An 18088-nucleotide genomic window follows, 5' to 3' on the forward strand; every position below is an offset into this window, starting at 1 on the left:
ACACACACACACACACACACACACACACACACACACACACACACACACAAATAGATTTAACCCGCCCAAAGGAGAAGGATGCCTAAACTAAGCCATAAAGGATGAGTAGGAGGCAGCCAGGGTAAAAAGAGAAAGAAAGACATTCCAGGCAGAATAAATAGCATAAGCAGAGCCAAAGAGCTAAGAAATGGCACATCCTACTCAAAGATCTGCAATTAATTTAGCATTACTGAAGTATTTCAGTACAACATGGGGAAAGCGGAAAGGCCAAATCACAGAGGTCTTTCATAAACCCTTCTATCAAACTTGGACTTCATCCTGTAGGACAACAGCTCTCATACTGTGTGCTGTATAACTCACCAGTAAACAACCAAAACTCCCCAAATGTGCGGTCCAATTCTTTATCAACATGTGCAAGTTTTTTTTTCCAGCAACTCAGCATACATACTGTTTCAAACACATCTGTCAAAAAGGGATAGAAGCAGAACATGCAACATACTGGCAAGGGTGGGGGTAAGGTTATTAGACTCAAAGGTGGGGACAAAGCAGAATATCAAGCCAAAGCCAAGCCAACTCAAGCCAGCATCAGAGAAAGATCTATGTTTTCAGGAACATGTGGGAAGCATCTGCCACTGCAAGAATGGAGAAAAAAGAATTCTGCTCAATAGTAACCCAAATAAAGAGATAAAGAGAGGAAGTCAATGGTATAAAAACCATGTATGTTTTTATAGATATTGTGAAATAAGAGCGTTTTGATTTTTTAATGCCTTCAAGTGAGACATCAAAAACTTTAGAGTTCAAAACACTGCTAGAGTCAATGAGGAGACAACTGTTAAACCGTTTTAAGCAGAGAGGAACGACTCCTGGTAGCTGGGGAGAAGCATGTTGAAGAGAAGTTAGAAACAGAAGTCTCTTGAAGAACCTACAAGACAGTCTCTCGTTTTTATTTTACAACCAATACAAAGTTCTTCCAGCCAGGCTGCAAAGAGTGGATACAAGGGCCAGCACTTACCTTTGGAAGTACATGCCTACAGTCAATTTTCGTAACTCAGTCTAGGTTCTTTTTTTCCTAATAAAATTTCCACTATGCCCTACTGATAGGACAGGATATAAAACAGAGTGCCATGATAATGAAATGAGGGCTACCAAATAACAGAAGTGAAATAAAAGCTCCATTTTATGGTTACCATTTGGCCATGACACTCTCCACTGGGAATCTCTATCCAGGAGTGGGGATTTGGTCCTGAAGAATCATACAATAGGCAGGCTCAAGGAGATTATGTAACTCTCTCTCTAAACATGGATGTGAAAGCTACAGAGTATCCATTCTTTCAGTTGGAGGCTGTCCTCACCTCAAAGCAAATAAAGCAAGTATTAAAAGTCATCCAAATTAGGAACTATCCTTATTGTGTCTGAATTCTCAGACTACTGCTTTTCAAGAAGCAGCAGTTGTTATGAAAATAGAGCCACAGAAAGCTTTTAAAAGCATCTCCTAAGATTCAAAACCTAGGCTTCTACTGTTAAAATGGTTGACAGCAAACTACAAGAGCGAACTCCCACCAAAAACTGTATTACTTTTAAAAGCAAGAACCATAATTCAGTAATCAGGTTGTAGAATAAAAGTTAACTCACGATTTAAAGGCATTCACCAAAGCCCTTTGAAGAACTGAATACTAGTCCAATGCCTCCATGTGTGAAAGACTTTCTTTTCCTTATAATGATATTTTATTATAGCAGAATTTGATGGTATAAACTATATGACATAACTAAGAAAGTTACTGCTTTGTTAACAACTGTATGGTAGAACTCCGTATTTATAAACAATATACCACAGAGCATCTTCAGGCTGGGATATATGTTAAAAGAAGAAAAGGGTATGAGGAAGAGGCCACAGTGGAAGGAGGAAGAAAAAAAAAAGAAGGGTGAGGAAACCTGATACTATCTGCAAGTTTTAGAGCTTCAAATTTAAACAAACAGCAGTGAAATCAGGACTCAAAGCCAGAGCCCAGACTTTCCTTAAACCCTACAATAATTTTAAAAACAAATATTTTAATGTCCAGGAAATGATCTCATCTTGAATGATTATCTAAAATGAGAGACCAGAACTTGCAGCTAATAAAATTAAAATAGATCTTTGCAGATTTATCTTTGGTAGACAAATGAAGGTAATTTTTCTTTTTGAATTTTTATTCATTCATATTTTCTGATTTTTCTCCAATGAACATCGAGTACTTATGATAACAGTTTAACACTACATTGCATAATTTTAAGTGATGTTTTATTTTGTTTAATTGTAAGTTGTTATACATTATAAACAGTAATTTGACAACTTAAATAAAAACAATTCTTTTCCCAAGAATGAGTTAAGTCCATTTTTAACAACTGTAGTTTACAGTTGTGTTAAGATGCTGGAACGGTAGAAAAATATTTTTTACCTAGTGACCCTCAGAAACAGCAGTACACCTCAAAATGATTAACACCTTATTCATGAGTAATTCCATAGGTAAAAAGGCATCCTTGTCCACTTAACAACTACCACCCAGCATTCAAAAATGTCCCCAGGTTTTTCAGAGCTCTCACAGAAGCTGGAAAGGAGGATTAGATATATGAATGGGGGGAGCAAAATCTCTATTCTAAGCAGCATGACAGAGAACAGGATGTAACAAAGTCATCTACTTCCGGCAGAGCCACAAGGGTCCTCAGTTGTACTAGGCCCAGTATCAGATTCAGCTGCCAAGAAGGAACAGTCTCCCCCAGCAAGCTCCAGGTCGGATCAGGCTGAACCCAATCCCAATGGGGTTTATCCAAGATCCACAAATCCTGAGACAGGAGAGAATTAAACAGTAAGATTAAGTACATCTGAGCCTTTGTCAATTAGCATCTGTGGTCCAATAAGGAAAGTTATTCAGGACTAGGGGAGACCACCAAACTACAAGCTTAAACTCATTTTCAATGAAAATGATAAATGTAAATGAAAATTTACCAAAAAAGGATAAAGTGGGAGGGGGATGCACATTCATATTTTCAAAGTGCCTACTATGTGCCACACACCGTACTGTGATCTCATTAATTCTCATACCACCTCTGGCCAGACAGGTACCTTAGCTTTAAAGAGGAAGAAACTGGGGTGCGTGGGTGGCTCAGTCACGGTCTCACGGCTCGTGAATTCAAGCCCCGCGTCAGGCTCTGTGCTGACAGCTCAGAGCCTGGGGCCTACTTCGAATTCTGTGTGTGTGTCTCTCTCTGCCTCTCTCCTACTCACACTCTGTCTCTCTCTCAAAAAATAAACATAAAAAGTAAAAAAAAAAAAATAAAGAGGAAGAAACTGAAGACAAGACAGCAAATAACTGGCGAGAGGTCAAAAGTGCAGATTTGCAATTCTATCCGACTCCAAAATCCCTGCTTTCTTCCCTAAACTATACTGCCTCTCATTTCCTTTGCTTGCCATTAAACTCCCTGGAGCAGCAATTTCCTCTAATCTACTTGCAAATTTTATCTACTTGTTACCCATCTATACAACCTCTCCTGTGCAACTTATCAATACATACTCAATACTTGAAAAACAGGTACATCATTGTCTCAGCAATTTCAAGTGTGGAAAATTAAATTATGGACAAAAATAAAGACATGTCCAAAAATATAGCTAAGAATATGTTCATCACATCACTGTCATTACAGCAAAGGAAAAAATGCCCAACAATAGAGATTGGTTATATGAATTACAGACCATCCAGAAGACAGAATATTATGTGTCCACCAAATAAAAATCCTGTTGTAGGAGTATATTTATTGACCCAGAAGGAAGTTTACAATATATGGAAAGTTAACAGATGCTGAAAAAGTTCAAGAAATATGAAGTGAATAAAGGCTACAAATCAGGACTTTCGTAATGATCCCATTTTTACTTAATAAAACATAAAATATATATATAATATCCAGAAGTAAATACAGATGATGTTTACTTTACTTTTTCTTTCTTTCTTTTTTTTTTTTTTTTGGTCCACTATAGATTTTCAGATGCAGTTGACAGACAATGGGCAACACAGTACTCCAGTGTCTCAATCCTCTCTCTTCCAGGCCACCTCCAAACACAGGAACTGTCACTTCCCCACTGTTACTTACGGAACTGGTCATCGCAACTTGTCCCCCTGATTCTGGCCTATTACCCTTCAATGAAGGTGGAGAACAGGTGGGGTTAAGCTAGGTCTCAGAATTTAGCTGCACTCTGAGATAACAAAGACACTAACCTAAATTCATTTCAATGCCTGAGGCTTCTAGACAGCTAACTAAGGGAACACAGCAAAAAAAAAAAAAAAAAAAAAAAAAAAAAAAACCTCTTAAGTACAGGTGTTCTGTCTTATAACGCTGCCACCTCCATATATCCGACAACCCATACTCCATAACATCTGAGAGGACTTCCAGGTAAGAGACCTAAAACCTCACCTCATGTTTTCGACATCATCTGAGACCTGCGGGACACCTGATTTCATTATCTACACCACAGCACCAAACCCCACTCTGAGTTAATCCAACTTCCCATTCCAAACATCGGGGTTGGCTGCATCCCTTCCTAGTCCTATCAACTCTCACAAGCCAAAAAAACTTTAATCAGAGAACTTGTGAACATGTCTGCACAACAAGGTCTGATTGCTATATGACATACTGAACCAAAATGCTTGACCTATTTTCATGAGAGTGCAAAGTTCACCATGTTTCTAAAAGACCATTAGAACATACAGAAAGGGAAAACTTTTTTCCCTGATATAATGGATATTCTCATTTTTTTCTAGGAAGAGATATCATTTTCAGGAAGATGATATGACTTACATCTACTCTCAATGGGTCTGGCTCAATTACAGTCAGACCACACCAAAATCATATTGGAACTTTTTCATTTTAAACTGATTATTTATTCAAAAAGGCTTACTGAGCATACCAGTACACTAACTGCCTCAACAGACACAAGAATTCTCAAAACTAAATATTCTGGTATTAAAATTATTTCTGGAAATAAAGCTATACTATTTCCCAGTTCACTAAAGAAGACAGCTAAATTCCTAAAGAAGTATAAAATATTTTAAAGAAATGCAGTTTCACAGCTTTTAAGAGTATTAAAACTTAAACCCTACTAACTAATGGTATTTTAAAAACACCAAAATACAAAAAAAAAAAAAAAAAAAAAAAAAACCTTCCAAAGACTTTCAAAGTTTCACCATCTAAGATGCTTCCTGTTTCATTATTAACTCTGAAAAAGCATCTATAGAATGATAGTTGGTCCTACAAAGAAATCTTTTCAATTCAGACCTTACACCCTGTAAACAAGCCCTCTAACATTTTCTAAACACTGCTGATTTCTCAAATGTATACTTACTTTCAGAGACCTAACCAGCCAAGTTAGTAGAGTCTCAGTGTTTAAAACTTTATACATACACAAACGCAATCAACTGTGTATTGACTGACTTAGAAAACAATGGTAAATGGGGCGCCTGAATGGCTCAATTGGTTAAGCGTTTGACTTTGGATCTCAGCTCAGGCCATGGTCCCAGGGTCATGGGATTGAGCCCGAGTTGGGCTCTGCCCTGACAGCACAGAGCCAGCTTGGAATATTCTCTTCTCTTCTCTTCTCTTCTCTTCTCTTCTCTTCTCTTCTTTCTCTCCCCCCACCCTTTTCCCTCTTGCACACTCCCACTCTCTCTCAAAATAAATTTAAAAACTTAAAAAAAAAGAAAAGAAAACAATGGCAATCAAAATTTTGCTTCTTTAGCTAGGAAGAGCACAAAGAGTTGTCAAAGCTAACCTATAAAGGGTCACATTTTATCATCCCTTAATTAAATTTATAGCAAACTTTACACTTGCTCTAGTTTCTCATGTCGTCCATTGTCCTCATATCCTAGGCTGACCTTGGTTTCAAATAAGAATGAAGTTATGTGCCTCACAATCCACTGGGCCCTGCGAACAAATGAATCTGTCTTTCAGCCAGGGGCTAGGGCTGCCTTAGTGAAGGATTCCTGCTGCTTGCTGCACAGCAAGGATGTCTTTGATTCCCTTCACACTGTCTGTTTCCTGCAGGCAACTGGGTAAGGAGAGTTCTCACTGCTTGAAGCCAGAGATTTCATTATATTCTGGAGCTGAAAGGGACTCTACAGAGCATTCTGTCCGTCTTCTTAAAATGCTTTTCTAGCCTAAGTCCTCTAAATCTCTCACATTGTGCTTTTGGTGTGCATCCTCTTGAAAGCACCTAGTCTCAACAGCAGATAATTACTGCTGAACACATGCTCCAGTAAGGTCAACCTGTACGTTTCAGACTCTTTTTGCAGGAGTACATATGAACATGGGTAGACGGTAGCACTCTGGGAGTCCTCACACAAAGTAATGAAGTCAAGATGGAAAGCCCAAATATAAGTTTAAGAGATACTGGACTTCTTTGTTCAACTTCACTGTTTTAATAACTTTATGAATGACTCAGCTATACGCAATCAGCCAAGATGTTCTACAAAGCACAGAACACAGATGTCACCATCATAATAAATTTTTCATTAACTCTGAGAGAATACAGAATTGAGAGGAAGATCAGAAAACAAATCTCAAAGGAACATTTCCTGCTGCATTTAAGAGGGAAAAAAAAATCCACAAGCCATATTTCTTTTAACTGGTGAGTTAAAATTCTACAAAGAAACAACAGAAACAGCTACCAAGATTGGGATGTAAATGAAAAAAGGCTCAAAAGGTGATATTACTCTGATGTTGAAAATAATCAAATTCCTAAGCCAAAAACTGGTCTATAAACCACAGGAAAATCTTAAAGTCATCAATTTTCTTTTAAAAAGTATACTTCATTTCCAGGAGTGTCTGGCTGGCTCAGTCGGTAGAGCATGCAACTCTTGATCTCAGGGTTGTAAGTTCAAGCCTCATGTTGGATGTAGAAATTACTTAAAAATAAAATCTTTAAGTGGCACCTGGGTGGCTCAAATCAGCTGAGCGTCCAACTCTTGATTTCAGCTCAGGTCATGATCTCACAGTTTGTGAGTTCAAGCCCTGCACTGGGCTCTGCACTGACAGCTTGGAACCTACTTGGGATTCTCTGTATTCCTCTCTCTCTCTCTCTCTCTCTCTCTCTCTCTGCCCCTCCCCACTCGCTCCCTCTCAAAAATAAACATTTACAAAAATCTTTAAATAAAAACAAAAATAAAATAAAAATTATAGTTTATTTCCAAAACAACTGTTATCTTTCCATAATAACATAAAAATAGAGAATTCTACAAGCAACTGGAAAGGCAATTTACCAATTTACAATGTGATATTTTGGGGGCACCAGGGTTGCTCAGTCGGTTAAGCATGGGACTTTGACCCAGGTCATGATCTCATAGTTCATGAGTTCGAGTCCCACATCAGGCTCTGCCATCAGCACAGAACACACTTTGGATCCTCTGTCCCCCTCCAACTTTGCCCCTCCCCCCCCACTCACTCTCTCAAAAATAAATAAACATTAAAAACTTCACAATGTAATATTTTTAAGTCCTTATAGTGCCTGTTCATAGTAGGAACTCCATAAATATTTGTTATCAAATAATTAACATGGAAAGTCTAGAAAGTTTACATGCAGGGCAAAAACCTGACTCAGGGGCCAGAGAAGAATGTGCTATAATTTTAAGGGGCTGATGGTGACATTTTGTTTTCTGCCCATATCTCCTAATCACAGCAATGAATTCAGAGGTGGGCACATGTTCTGCCTCGAATCCCAGGATCTCTATGGAAGCCACAAGAAAAGACATCTCTTTTCCCACTGAGCTTGAACATGAGACGATGAGAGCTGGAGGTGCTGATGCCCTCCTCATGCTACCACAAGGGAGAGTGTGGAGTTAGGTCACCAGGAGGTATCACTTTGCATCTGAGGAAGAAACCTGAATCCATAACTACCTCTATATTTTTCGTATTACAAACTCCATGTTTTGGCTTAAACCAGCTTTAAGTAGGCTTTTCGGCCACTTTAACTGGAAAAAACGGAAGAAACCTGAACTATTTAGTGTGAATACAACAGGCAAAACTCAAAAAAGATATTTGATATGGCCAAAGTTATAAAGACACCATATTCTGCTGGTGAAACATTCTGAAATTCTTATTTTCTTTCCTATGAAGTCACACTTTATTCTACTAATAAACAAAGGTTTTCAAAACTAAATGTCCCAAGAATATCTCATTTGTGTTCCACGACAGAGACTAGAGAACAAAAAACCTATATAACAGGATAAACGAATCAAAACTGTAAGAAAACTGTACAAAGAAGGCACAACAGAAAAAATGAGTCCTGATTTTCTAATGAGCTCTGAAACCAAACACTGAGAAACCTGACCCACATCTTAGCAGGCACTTCATTCCAAATAAGCAATGAGACTGGCATTACTGAGTACAAACACCAAATAAATAAATAACCCTGGGGAAAGTAATATATTTGTCATCTAAAAATATAAAATTCCTGCAAACTGCTACAAAGAACACTATCGACAAGCAGAGCCTAATCTGTGCCCCTATGACAATTGATCTTATTTTGTGCATTTTTACATTACTTTACTCCTTCCTTCATCTTATTTTCCTACATTTATTTTTCCTTTCATCTTCATTTTCCCACTTATTTTGTTTTTATGTTCCTACACTGTACGTGTCATTGTAATCATTCAAATTCTTTTTTTTTAATAAAGTTTAAGTATATACTAACAGTAGCAAAAGTCATTACGTATCTGAATTGGGAAAAGGAGAAGGTTAAAAATAAAAACCTACAGGAATAACACTCTAATACTGATGGTCTATACCATTAATTGTGTCATCAACATCCTTGGCAAAATTGACAACTACATGTAGACATGCCTGCCACCATACTGCTGCACTACCTACCATCAATAAATGATGCATTTTTTTTTAATTATACAATTTTTTACTCAGAAAAACGTACATGCATGAGAGTCCTAGGTTTCTTCAAAACTCAGCTACTTGGAAAGAACAGAGAATATCACAAAAATAAGAAAGCACCATGGCACAGGAGAGCAAGCACGGGTTATGTTGTGTTTTGTTTTTTAACGAATACAGAATACACCGAACCTGAATCCGACAAACCTCTGGATTTAACTACCAATTTGCAAGAAATACCAAGAAGAGAATATGTAGACCTAAAAAGGATATAATCAGCAAAATCCAGAATTTGTAAAGTTACACACAACAAATGACCAACCCAGTTCTTCAATAAATACACGACAAGAAAAAAAAATGGGAGAGGCAATTTTTATAGATTAAAAAGATTTAAGAGGCTATTAACTATATGCAAGGTGTGAACCAAGTCTGGCCCCTAAACTGAAAAAAAACAATTATTAAAAAACCATTTATGAGAAAAACAAGATAATTCAATAGAGGGCAATACAATATACCTGACCAAAATTCCTCAGAACTGTCAACATCATCAAGAACAAAGTCTGAGAAATTGACACAGCCAAGAAGAGCCTGAGGACACATGACCACTGAATGTTAAGACAGCATCCTGGATGGGATCCTGGAGCAAAAAAAGGACGTGAGGTTAAAAAAAAAAAAAAAAAAAAAAAAAAAAAGCTAAGGATACTTGCATAAACTATGGACTGTAGTTAATAATAAAACATCAATATTAGTTCATTAATTTTAACAAGTGTACCACACTGATGTAAGATGTTAATAGTGGGGAAAACTGTAAGGGGAGGGAAAATACATGAAATTCTATACTGTCTGCTCAATTTTTCTGTAAATCTAAAATTATTCTAAAAAATTAAATTGATTAATTCTAAAATTATTTCTGAGACAAGTAGGCAAATATAAACAGACTATCTGATAGCAAGGAATACTGGTACTGTTTTAGGTATAATAATGGAATTGTGTGCTCTGTGTGTGTTTTTAACAATCTTTTGCTTTGTTTTTAAAGTCCTCCTCTTTTACAGATACATACTGAAGTATTCATGAATAAACAGATAAAGAGAAAAAGTTAAAAGGGTGGATTACAGGAACATTTCCCAAGGTTTAATATTCAAGGTGATTTTCAGTGGTACGTAAATGATGTTTTAATGTTTAATAGCCATATACTTCAATATATATTATAAAAAAAAACTAGCACATCAAACCCATGATTTCATAGATTTTAATTGCTTAGGTAGGTTTTCCCTATGAAAAAATTTACTGAGGCTAAAAAAAAACCAAAAACACAAAAACAGAGGTGGGTTTAGATCCCAGGTTCAACACTATGTGACTTTAAGTGAGTCGGCTATTTAGAGGGCTAGAGAGGACAGCCTGCTACATCCAAAGCAGGCACCCAATAAATATTAGCTCCTATGTTACTGATAAAAGCCAACCTAAAATTCCAACGAAGAAGTCACATACAGTAGGAAAGCCTGGAACTGAAGAGAATGAGGTAAGCAAGGAATGAGGGAGAGAAGAAAGCATGAGGGCTTACAAAGGCAGGAGGAGTCCAGGCTTTTCTCAGCCTTCTCTTCTCCATCTCTTCAAGCACCAATGCTGCTGCCCACCAAGAGCCTAGAGGCCCTGCGACTCCTGAGGCTAACACTCCTCAAACAAACTTAAGTGATAGCTGGAGGTGCAGTTTCTCAAATCAGCAGAAGAGTGTTTTTCTCTACACAAGGGAAAGAACACAATGCTTTGTAGACACCGCAGACGCAGATAAACAGATATAGATAAAACCCATTATGTGGCCTTCAGCAAAAAACAAAAACAAAAAACAAAAAAACCTCTCCTCTCCAGTCTCAGTTTCCTCACATGCTAAAATGTAGAAAATAAGCCTATCTTTCACTCAAAGTTATAGAAGGTCAAAAGGAATAACAGATGTAAATCTGGCATTTAACAAGTGCTAGCTCCCTCCCTCATTACTTTGACAAGAAGATAGAGAACTCTTGAATACAAGAAGTTGGGATGAAATGACAAAAATGACAGTCAAGAATAGCTCTTAGATTGCATCGGTTTTAAACCACAATAGAGGAAAAGCATTCTGGGGTCAGAAAGTTTGGGAAATGTTGGGAAACAAATTATTAAAATGACAACTATTAAGTGAATTTCCAAGAGGAGATTATATGAGGAATTTACCCAATTTACTTGACCTAAGGAACCAACTCCCAGGAATAGTGATCCTATTAGACAGACAGACAGACACACACACACACACACACACACACACACACACACACGGAAAGGGGAGGAGGAAAGAATCAGCAGTTACAACAGTTGACAAATCCTTCAGAATGACAGCTTAAGTATTAGCAAAATAATCTGGAGAGATTAGAAGTCAATGACAGATTTAGAATTCTGGTTTAGAGGCAGAGGGAAAGAAGGGATGCTTTTTGACCCCTGAAAGGAGTTTCTAATGCTGACGGTTTAATCTTCAGGATCAAGTCATTTAAAATTAAGAGATGATACTGAAACTGGAAACACCAAGCATGTAAGGAACAAATACATTCATTTTTAAAGTGAATATAAACTTCTGATACAACGTGGTAATTCTCATTTGCCCTCCCAAATTTATTCCCTCATTCAACTGGGCAGCTATAGGGTATGCACTGTATGCTGGAAATATTCTATGAGCTGAATGTGGCATGACAGACATGATCCTTGTCCCCATGAAGAGTACTTTCTAACAAAGGAGCTGTCTAGTGGGGGATTGTGCAATACATTTATCAAGTACAATTATGTTAACAGCACCGAAGGAAAAGAAGTGAGTGCTAAGAATGTGACAAGGGAATCCAACCTGTAGGGGTCCCTAGGTGACCCAGACACAACCCCTAAAGAACTGATGCTTAAAATCAGCTCTGAAGGACACGCAGAGGTTAATTATGCAAGAAAGGAGGAAAGGGTGAAGTTTCCCCAATAAACAACTTGTTGGGTCAAGACACTAGAGAAAGGGGTGGGGGAATCACTGTAACTAAGTACAGAAAGCTAGAATGAAAAAGAACAAAACCAGACAAGACTTAGGAGGGAAATAGAGGTGTCAAGGTTGGGATTTCTGATTGGTGCAACTGAAATCATCAAAGCAATGTCAAAATAAAAGAGTCTACATTGGCACTGGAAACCTGGCTAGGATGCCCTGCACATATATAAAACATTTCAAGAAATTTCTATAAAATACAACAACAACAACAAAAAAACCAGGAGTGGAAGTAGGGTTCACTGAATGTAAAAAAACAGAAGCCTACCTAAAAAGTACATGAAATTCCCAGCAGAACCTCGCCTCCTAGCTCAAAGCAGGCTAGTAGGAAGGAGTGTCCTTAAGGCAGTGAGTGATCCCAAAGAGCTTCACAAAGAGCATCTGAAGCCAGAGTCTGGCCAGAGCAGGGACCAGCTTAAGCTTGCCACAGACAGGTCACTGAGTAAAGCAAATATTTCTGCAGCTGGCTTCTACCAAAAATGGCCATTTTGATCACAAAAAGGCAACACTGTCCCAGCCACAACAAACTCAGAAGTTCCCTACCCTGGTGACTTCCTTCCGCCAAATTCCCCAAGGCACCTGGATTTAAATCAACAAGAGTACAACTACAGCTATTCTACACATTTCCCTTTCTTCACAAAAGAAACATAAATAGCGACAAGCATCATAACATACCCAATAACACTAGTACTTACAGAAATCACTTCATTCTTTAAGCAAATTGGTATTATTTTTTTAATTACTAACACTTGAAAATGGCATAAACGTGGAGAAAACAGCAATTTTATAGAGAAAATATAAAGAATATTAATGTCCATATAAGTAATAGAAAATGGATAAAACTTTTGGCCATACAAAATAACCATGTTCTTAAAAATGTGTATTTGACCCATCAATTCCACCTCTTAGAAATTAATACTCAAGATAATACTCATGGATGTATTCAAAAATTAGATTATAAGAAGGAACAAGCCAGCTTTAAGTTGTTATAAATTAGAAATAATTTAAATGTCTAACAAAGTAAGAGTTTAACTAGTTAGCTATTTCCACATTCATACACATAAGGCACACCTTCAAAATATTATAAAGAAATATAAAATGGCTCAGAAAGATGCCACAAGTATTGCTGAATTTTAAAAGCAGTTTGCAAAACAATTTTACATGTGAAAAACATACGAAATGTACATAAAAGAAAAAGTATGTACACGAAGAAAGGTAAATACTAAATGTTAACAGTTATCAGGAATTTTTTCTTTTTGTTTCTTATTTTACATTATTTTTCTTTTAACTGTTCTATTGTAAAGATGGTTAATTCTGTAAAAACAAAAGCTTCTTATGTTCATATGTTCTTGTGTTCTTCAACAGTTTTTCAATAGTTTTTTAATGTATGTGTAGATAATGGCACTGAGCTAACTGGATAACCATATGGGGGAAAAAATGAATCTTGATTCCTAGCTCAACCATAAAAAAAAAGTTATTTTAATATAGTAAAACCATGAAGATGCTAGAATATTTTTAAGACTGTAGGCAAAGTTTCTTAAACAGGACACAAAACCCAGTAACACAAAAGAAAAACTTGAGTAATTAGATTTTGTAAGTATTAAGACTTTTCTTCTGTACATCAAAAGACAACATTAAGACAATGAAAAAGCAAGCCACAGAACAGATGTCTGCAATATGTGTATCTGACAAAGAATTTTGTTTCCTGGCTACTGTGAAGAATTCCCACAAATCAATAAGAAAGAGGTAACTCCATTTTTTAAAAGGGTCAAAGGATTTGAAAAAGCGCTTCGCTAGAGAGGATATCTAAATGGCCAACAGGCACATGTAAAAATGCTCAACATCATTAGTCCTTAAGAAATGTAAATTATAACCACAAGGAGATACTACTTCACATGTGTCAGAATGGCTAAAATCGTCTGACAATGCCAAGTGCTGCTAAGGCTGTAGAGCAACTGGAACTCTCATATATTGTAGGGAAAACCGTAAGGATGTACAATGATTTTGGGAAAAGCTAAACATACATCTACACTTCCCAGCAATTCCACTCCTAGGTATACCCAAGAGAAATGTCCCAACAAAAATTGGAACACAAATGTTCACACAAGCTTTATTCACAACAAACACTGGAAACAACCCAAATATTCTTCAGCAGGAGCACAGATAAACAAAACTGTTGTATACTTGTGTAATGTAACAGTGCTAAGCAAAGAAAAGGAATGAAAAACTAACTCCACAGGAATGAATCTCAAAAATATTACACTGGGCAAAATAAGCTAAAGACAAGAGTACCTGCAGTATATGCATGCTATACATGCTATACACGTCCACCTAAAACAGGCACAACTAATTTACAGTTATAGAAAGCAGGCTACTTGAGGCCAAGGACAGGTGTGAGGGAACTGCAAAGGGAGTGAGAGAAGTTTGGGGGTTTTTTTGATGGGAAGGGGGTAGAAATGTTCTACATCTTGATCACAGTAGTCGTCATGAGCGTATATAGCTCTAAAAACTCAAAGAGTACACTTCAAATGAGTGCATTTTACTGCATGTAAACTATACCTCAATAGCTTATAGTCATAGATACCACTACACATTCATCCGAATAGCTAAAATTAAAAGGACTAGCAAAACCGAGCGATGACTGGAACTCCCCATATTAGAGATGGGGGTGTAAATCGGCACGAGCACTTGAAAAGCCGTTTAGCAGTATCTACATATGAAGATATGCCTATCCTATGACCCAGTAATTCCACTCTAGGTTTTTTATAACCGAAAGAACCAAGTGCTTATGTCCACCTTACGAGTGCTATTCACAATAGCAGCCAAATTTTGGAAACAATCCAACTAATTCATCAACAATAAAATAAACAAACCATGGACTATATATACTATGGAATAATGCACGGGGCAGGGCGGGGGGAACCTGTTACAACAAAATGGGTGAATTTCACATAGTAACAAGCAGGGGAAAAAAAAACACGAGACTATAAACTGTATGATTCCATTTGTATAAAATCCAAAAACAGCCATGACTAGCTTACAGTGAAGAAGACCAGAACAGACCTTTGGGAGGTCTGGACTGGGTGAGGCATAAACATGAGGAAGCCCTCAAGAGGCTCTGGAAATATTCTATATCTTGATTTGGGTAGTGATTACACAGTGTGCTGTATATACATATGCAAAAATTCATTCAGCTGACTTGTGGGTTTTTTTCAGCTGATTTGTGTTCTATACTATATGTAAGTTATAACAAAAATGTATTTTCAAATGCCCTTTAAACCAATCTTTGTTCACCCCTTGAAGCCAAAGCTTATGACACAGAATCCTGGTATGGATTCTGTCACTGTGAGTCACTCTCACTCCCAGTCTTGTCACTTACATGCTCTGCATGTCTATCTCTCTCAGACTGCCTAAGCTGGTGATGCTATTAAATACCTGGAGTAATGGCATTGACAATGGAACTGGATCAAGTCATGCCCCAACCAGACAGGGAAGATGCCCAAAATACGTAACCACATACATGGTTTTAATACCCGTGTGATTTTAAGTGTTCCAGACAGTTCCATGTCAACTCATTATCCTTTGGATTAACTTCTGAGAGACACTGTGGGGAAAATGAATTACAAGCAGGCAGCTCTTTAAAAATAAGTATATAGCATTATTAATATTTTTGTCTGAATATTTAGCTCCATAATTATAAGGAAAATGATTAGATCATAAATATTCACTTCATCCACAACTTTCAGATAAAGCTGGGTCAGAGTTAGATTTTTTGATGAAAGATGCTATTGGCCTATTACAAAACTAAACTTTACACAGTGACAACAATGCATGGAACTATTACTACTATCTTCCAAAATTAACCAATAGATAATGAAAACATGTGGTTAACTTCCAGAAATCAATTTATGAACGCAAAGCTTTTTAAAAACAGGACATCATGTTTTAATAGAGCTTGATTTACATTCTCGTCAATATACACACACATACTCTCATCTATCAATACAATCTAACCATTCTACATTTAAAAATGTTTCATCTTATCCCCTTTGCACCATCTGTTACTATCTTGTATTTCCCTGGAATATTCCAATAGTCTACGTATTTGTCTCGCTCCTCCAAAACATCCTCCAAACTGACTGTGATCTTTCTAAAGCACAGGCCTTGCTCAAGCTTTCAGTCACCTCTCCTCTCAAATCACATCCACCACCCTCACACCCCTCCTCCAATCCTGCAGGATCACAAGATCAGAAGTTTGTAAGGGCCAAATAGATAAAGACAAACTTACAGGGGACACAGGAACCAGGAAAGCACAAGCCCTGACTCTAAAAAGCAGCCACTCCCCAGCTCGAATTTTCAGACAAAACCAGAAATCAGTGTTGACAAGGAATGTCTCAATTTTTTAAATCTATGCAGACCAAGTAAATCTGTGGAGCTCAATCCACAGGCTACTAGTTTGTAACGTATGGCCTAAAGGATAAAGTCCAAGATTTGGTTACAATCTATCTTTACAAATTTATCTGCCCTCAATCCTACCACCCAAGTTATACTCCAACATTCACAGAACTACTTACTTGTCCCGCCCTATAGGCAATACACACCATTGCCTGCCAGCCATCGTTCATTTGTTTATCTTTGCTATGAAATACACCCAATACACCCAATACACCCACAATCACATCTAATTTCCACTCAGGCCTCAAAGAGTAACTGTAAAACACTGTGTGTCTACCTCTCACAATCCCTACCAGTCTTCACCCTATACTATACTTTTTTATGCTAAAGACTGCAAGCTTCTGGAAGCAAGGTACATATCTGATTCTGTTCTGTATTCCCCAAATAATCAAACAGTACCTGTTTGAATACATGCGGAATAATGAATGAAGTTATTTATCTGCCTATTTCCATAACAATTTGTATTTCAACTTGATGGCCATTACACATCAATATGGTCCCTTACAATGCTGAAAAATCAAAAGGCTAACGGGTTTAGAAAAACATCCCTGTTAATATTAAATTTGAATCAGAACATGATCTCATGGTTCTTTTTAAATATACTCTTTAGCTCTGTTGAAAAGGTCTAGAAGCAATGACACGACCCAACAACAATGGTTTGGGCTTCTAAATACCATTCCCCACTAAAAGGAATCAGAGCTTCTTGGAGAAATGGCTGGTGTCTGAAAAGCAGGGAAAGTAAAAAGTCAAGAAACAAAGACTGATAGGATCATATTAAAAAGAAGCAGAAACTACCTTGAAGGGGCTCTCATTAGCCAATCTGGGACAATTTGAGCACCAATAAAGACTCTGATTGGTAACACACTAAATAAAAAGTCCATGAGAGTACGATGCTACACAAAAGAAAGGAGAAGAAACAGGGATGGCCTCCGTGAATGATAGCTAATTAATGTAGGCAGAATGATAGAAAACCACAATTTTGTAACTCTCATTATAACAACTGATTCTAGGATCAGGCTGCTGAAACCACTGGGTGAAATGTTGTAACAGAACAGGGTATTTACAAGGTGCCAAAATACTGTCCCATAAATTCCTTTCTAATAGCAGAGGATAAAATTGTACCTTTAAAAAGGAGAGATCTGGCTATTGCCACCTCAGCCAAGGGATCAAATTTAGCATAGCTCATAATGGGATAACCTGTCATCAAGTGCCTCCCAACATGACTCAATGCAAAGTACACTTCACCTATGATGAAACATTCTTGTCAAAATGTTTAACCTGGTTGCAATCAAGCCTCTCACCTAACTTCCAGTTTACAGGAAACATAGTACCTACAGAAACCAGTTAAATGATACCATAAGGAAATAAACAAATGAAGAATGTTGCACATCCTACAGGACAACTGAGCTGAACTCTTCAAAAACAATGCCGGGAGAGGAGGGGAAAAGGTAGAGGGAATGTTCTAAATGAAAAGAAATTAAAGAGATAGAACAATCAAATACAAAGGGTGTCTTGGCATTAAAACAAAAGGGGGGGGGGGGCATGCCAGAAAAGACATTCTTGGGACAATTAGGAAAACCTAACTGAATATTTGATATTACATTATGGAGTTATTTTCATTTTCTTAGACATAAAAATAGTATTGTGGTTTTATAAATGTATGAAATATATGACTATTATAATGTGTGGTTA

The 18088-nt window shown here is 37.2% G+C and overlaps 1 protein-coding gene across 8 annotated transcripts in view; it reads right to left on the reverse strand.

The window, feature by feature from the left end:
- The window catches only part of FBXW11 (F-box and WD repeat domain containing 11), a 122414-nt gene that overhangs the window by 89555 nt on the left and 14771 nt on the right, over positions 1 to 18088 (reverse strand). The window contains exon 1 of one of the 8 annotated variants that reach the window (XM_040444953.1): positions 10463 to 10608. The exons of 6 other annotated variants lie outside the window; for them this stretch is intronic. In XM_040444953.1, coding sequence (XP_040300887.1) covers positions 10463 to 10507 — 45 coding nt within the window. In that variant the 5' untranslated portion in view covers positions 10508 to 10608. Of the gene's footprint in view, positions 1 to 10462; positions 10609 to 18088 lie in introns of those variants that run through there. One more of the 8 variants, XM_040444921.1, reaches the window with a different exon arrangement.

This window comes from Herpailurus yagouaroundi, unplaced genomic scaffold (genome assembly GCF_014898765.1).
Source record: "Herpailurus yagouaroundi ecotype Mexico unplaced genomic scaffold, PumYag 29, whole genome shotgun sequence".
In the NCBI taxonomy this organism is placed as follows: Eukaryota; Metazoa; Chordata; class Mammalia; order Carnivora; family Felidae; genus Herpailurus; species Herpailurus yagouaroundi.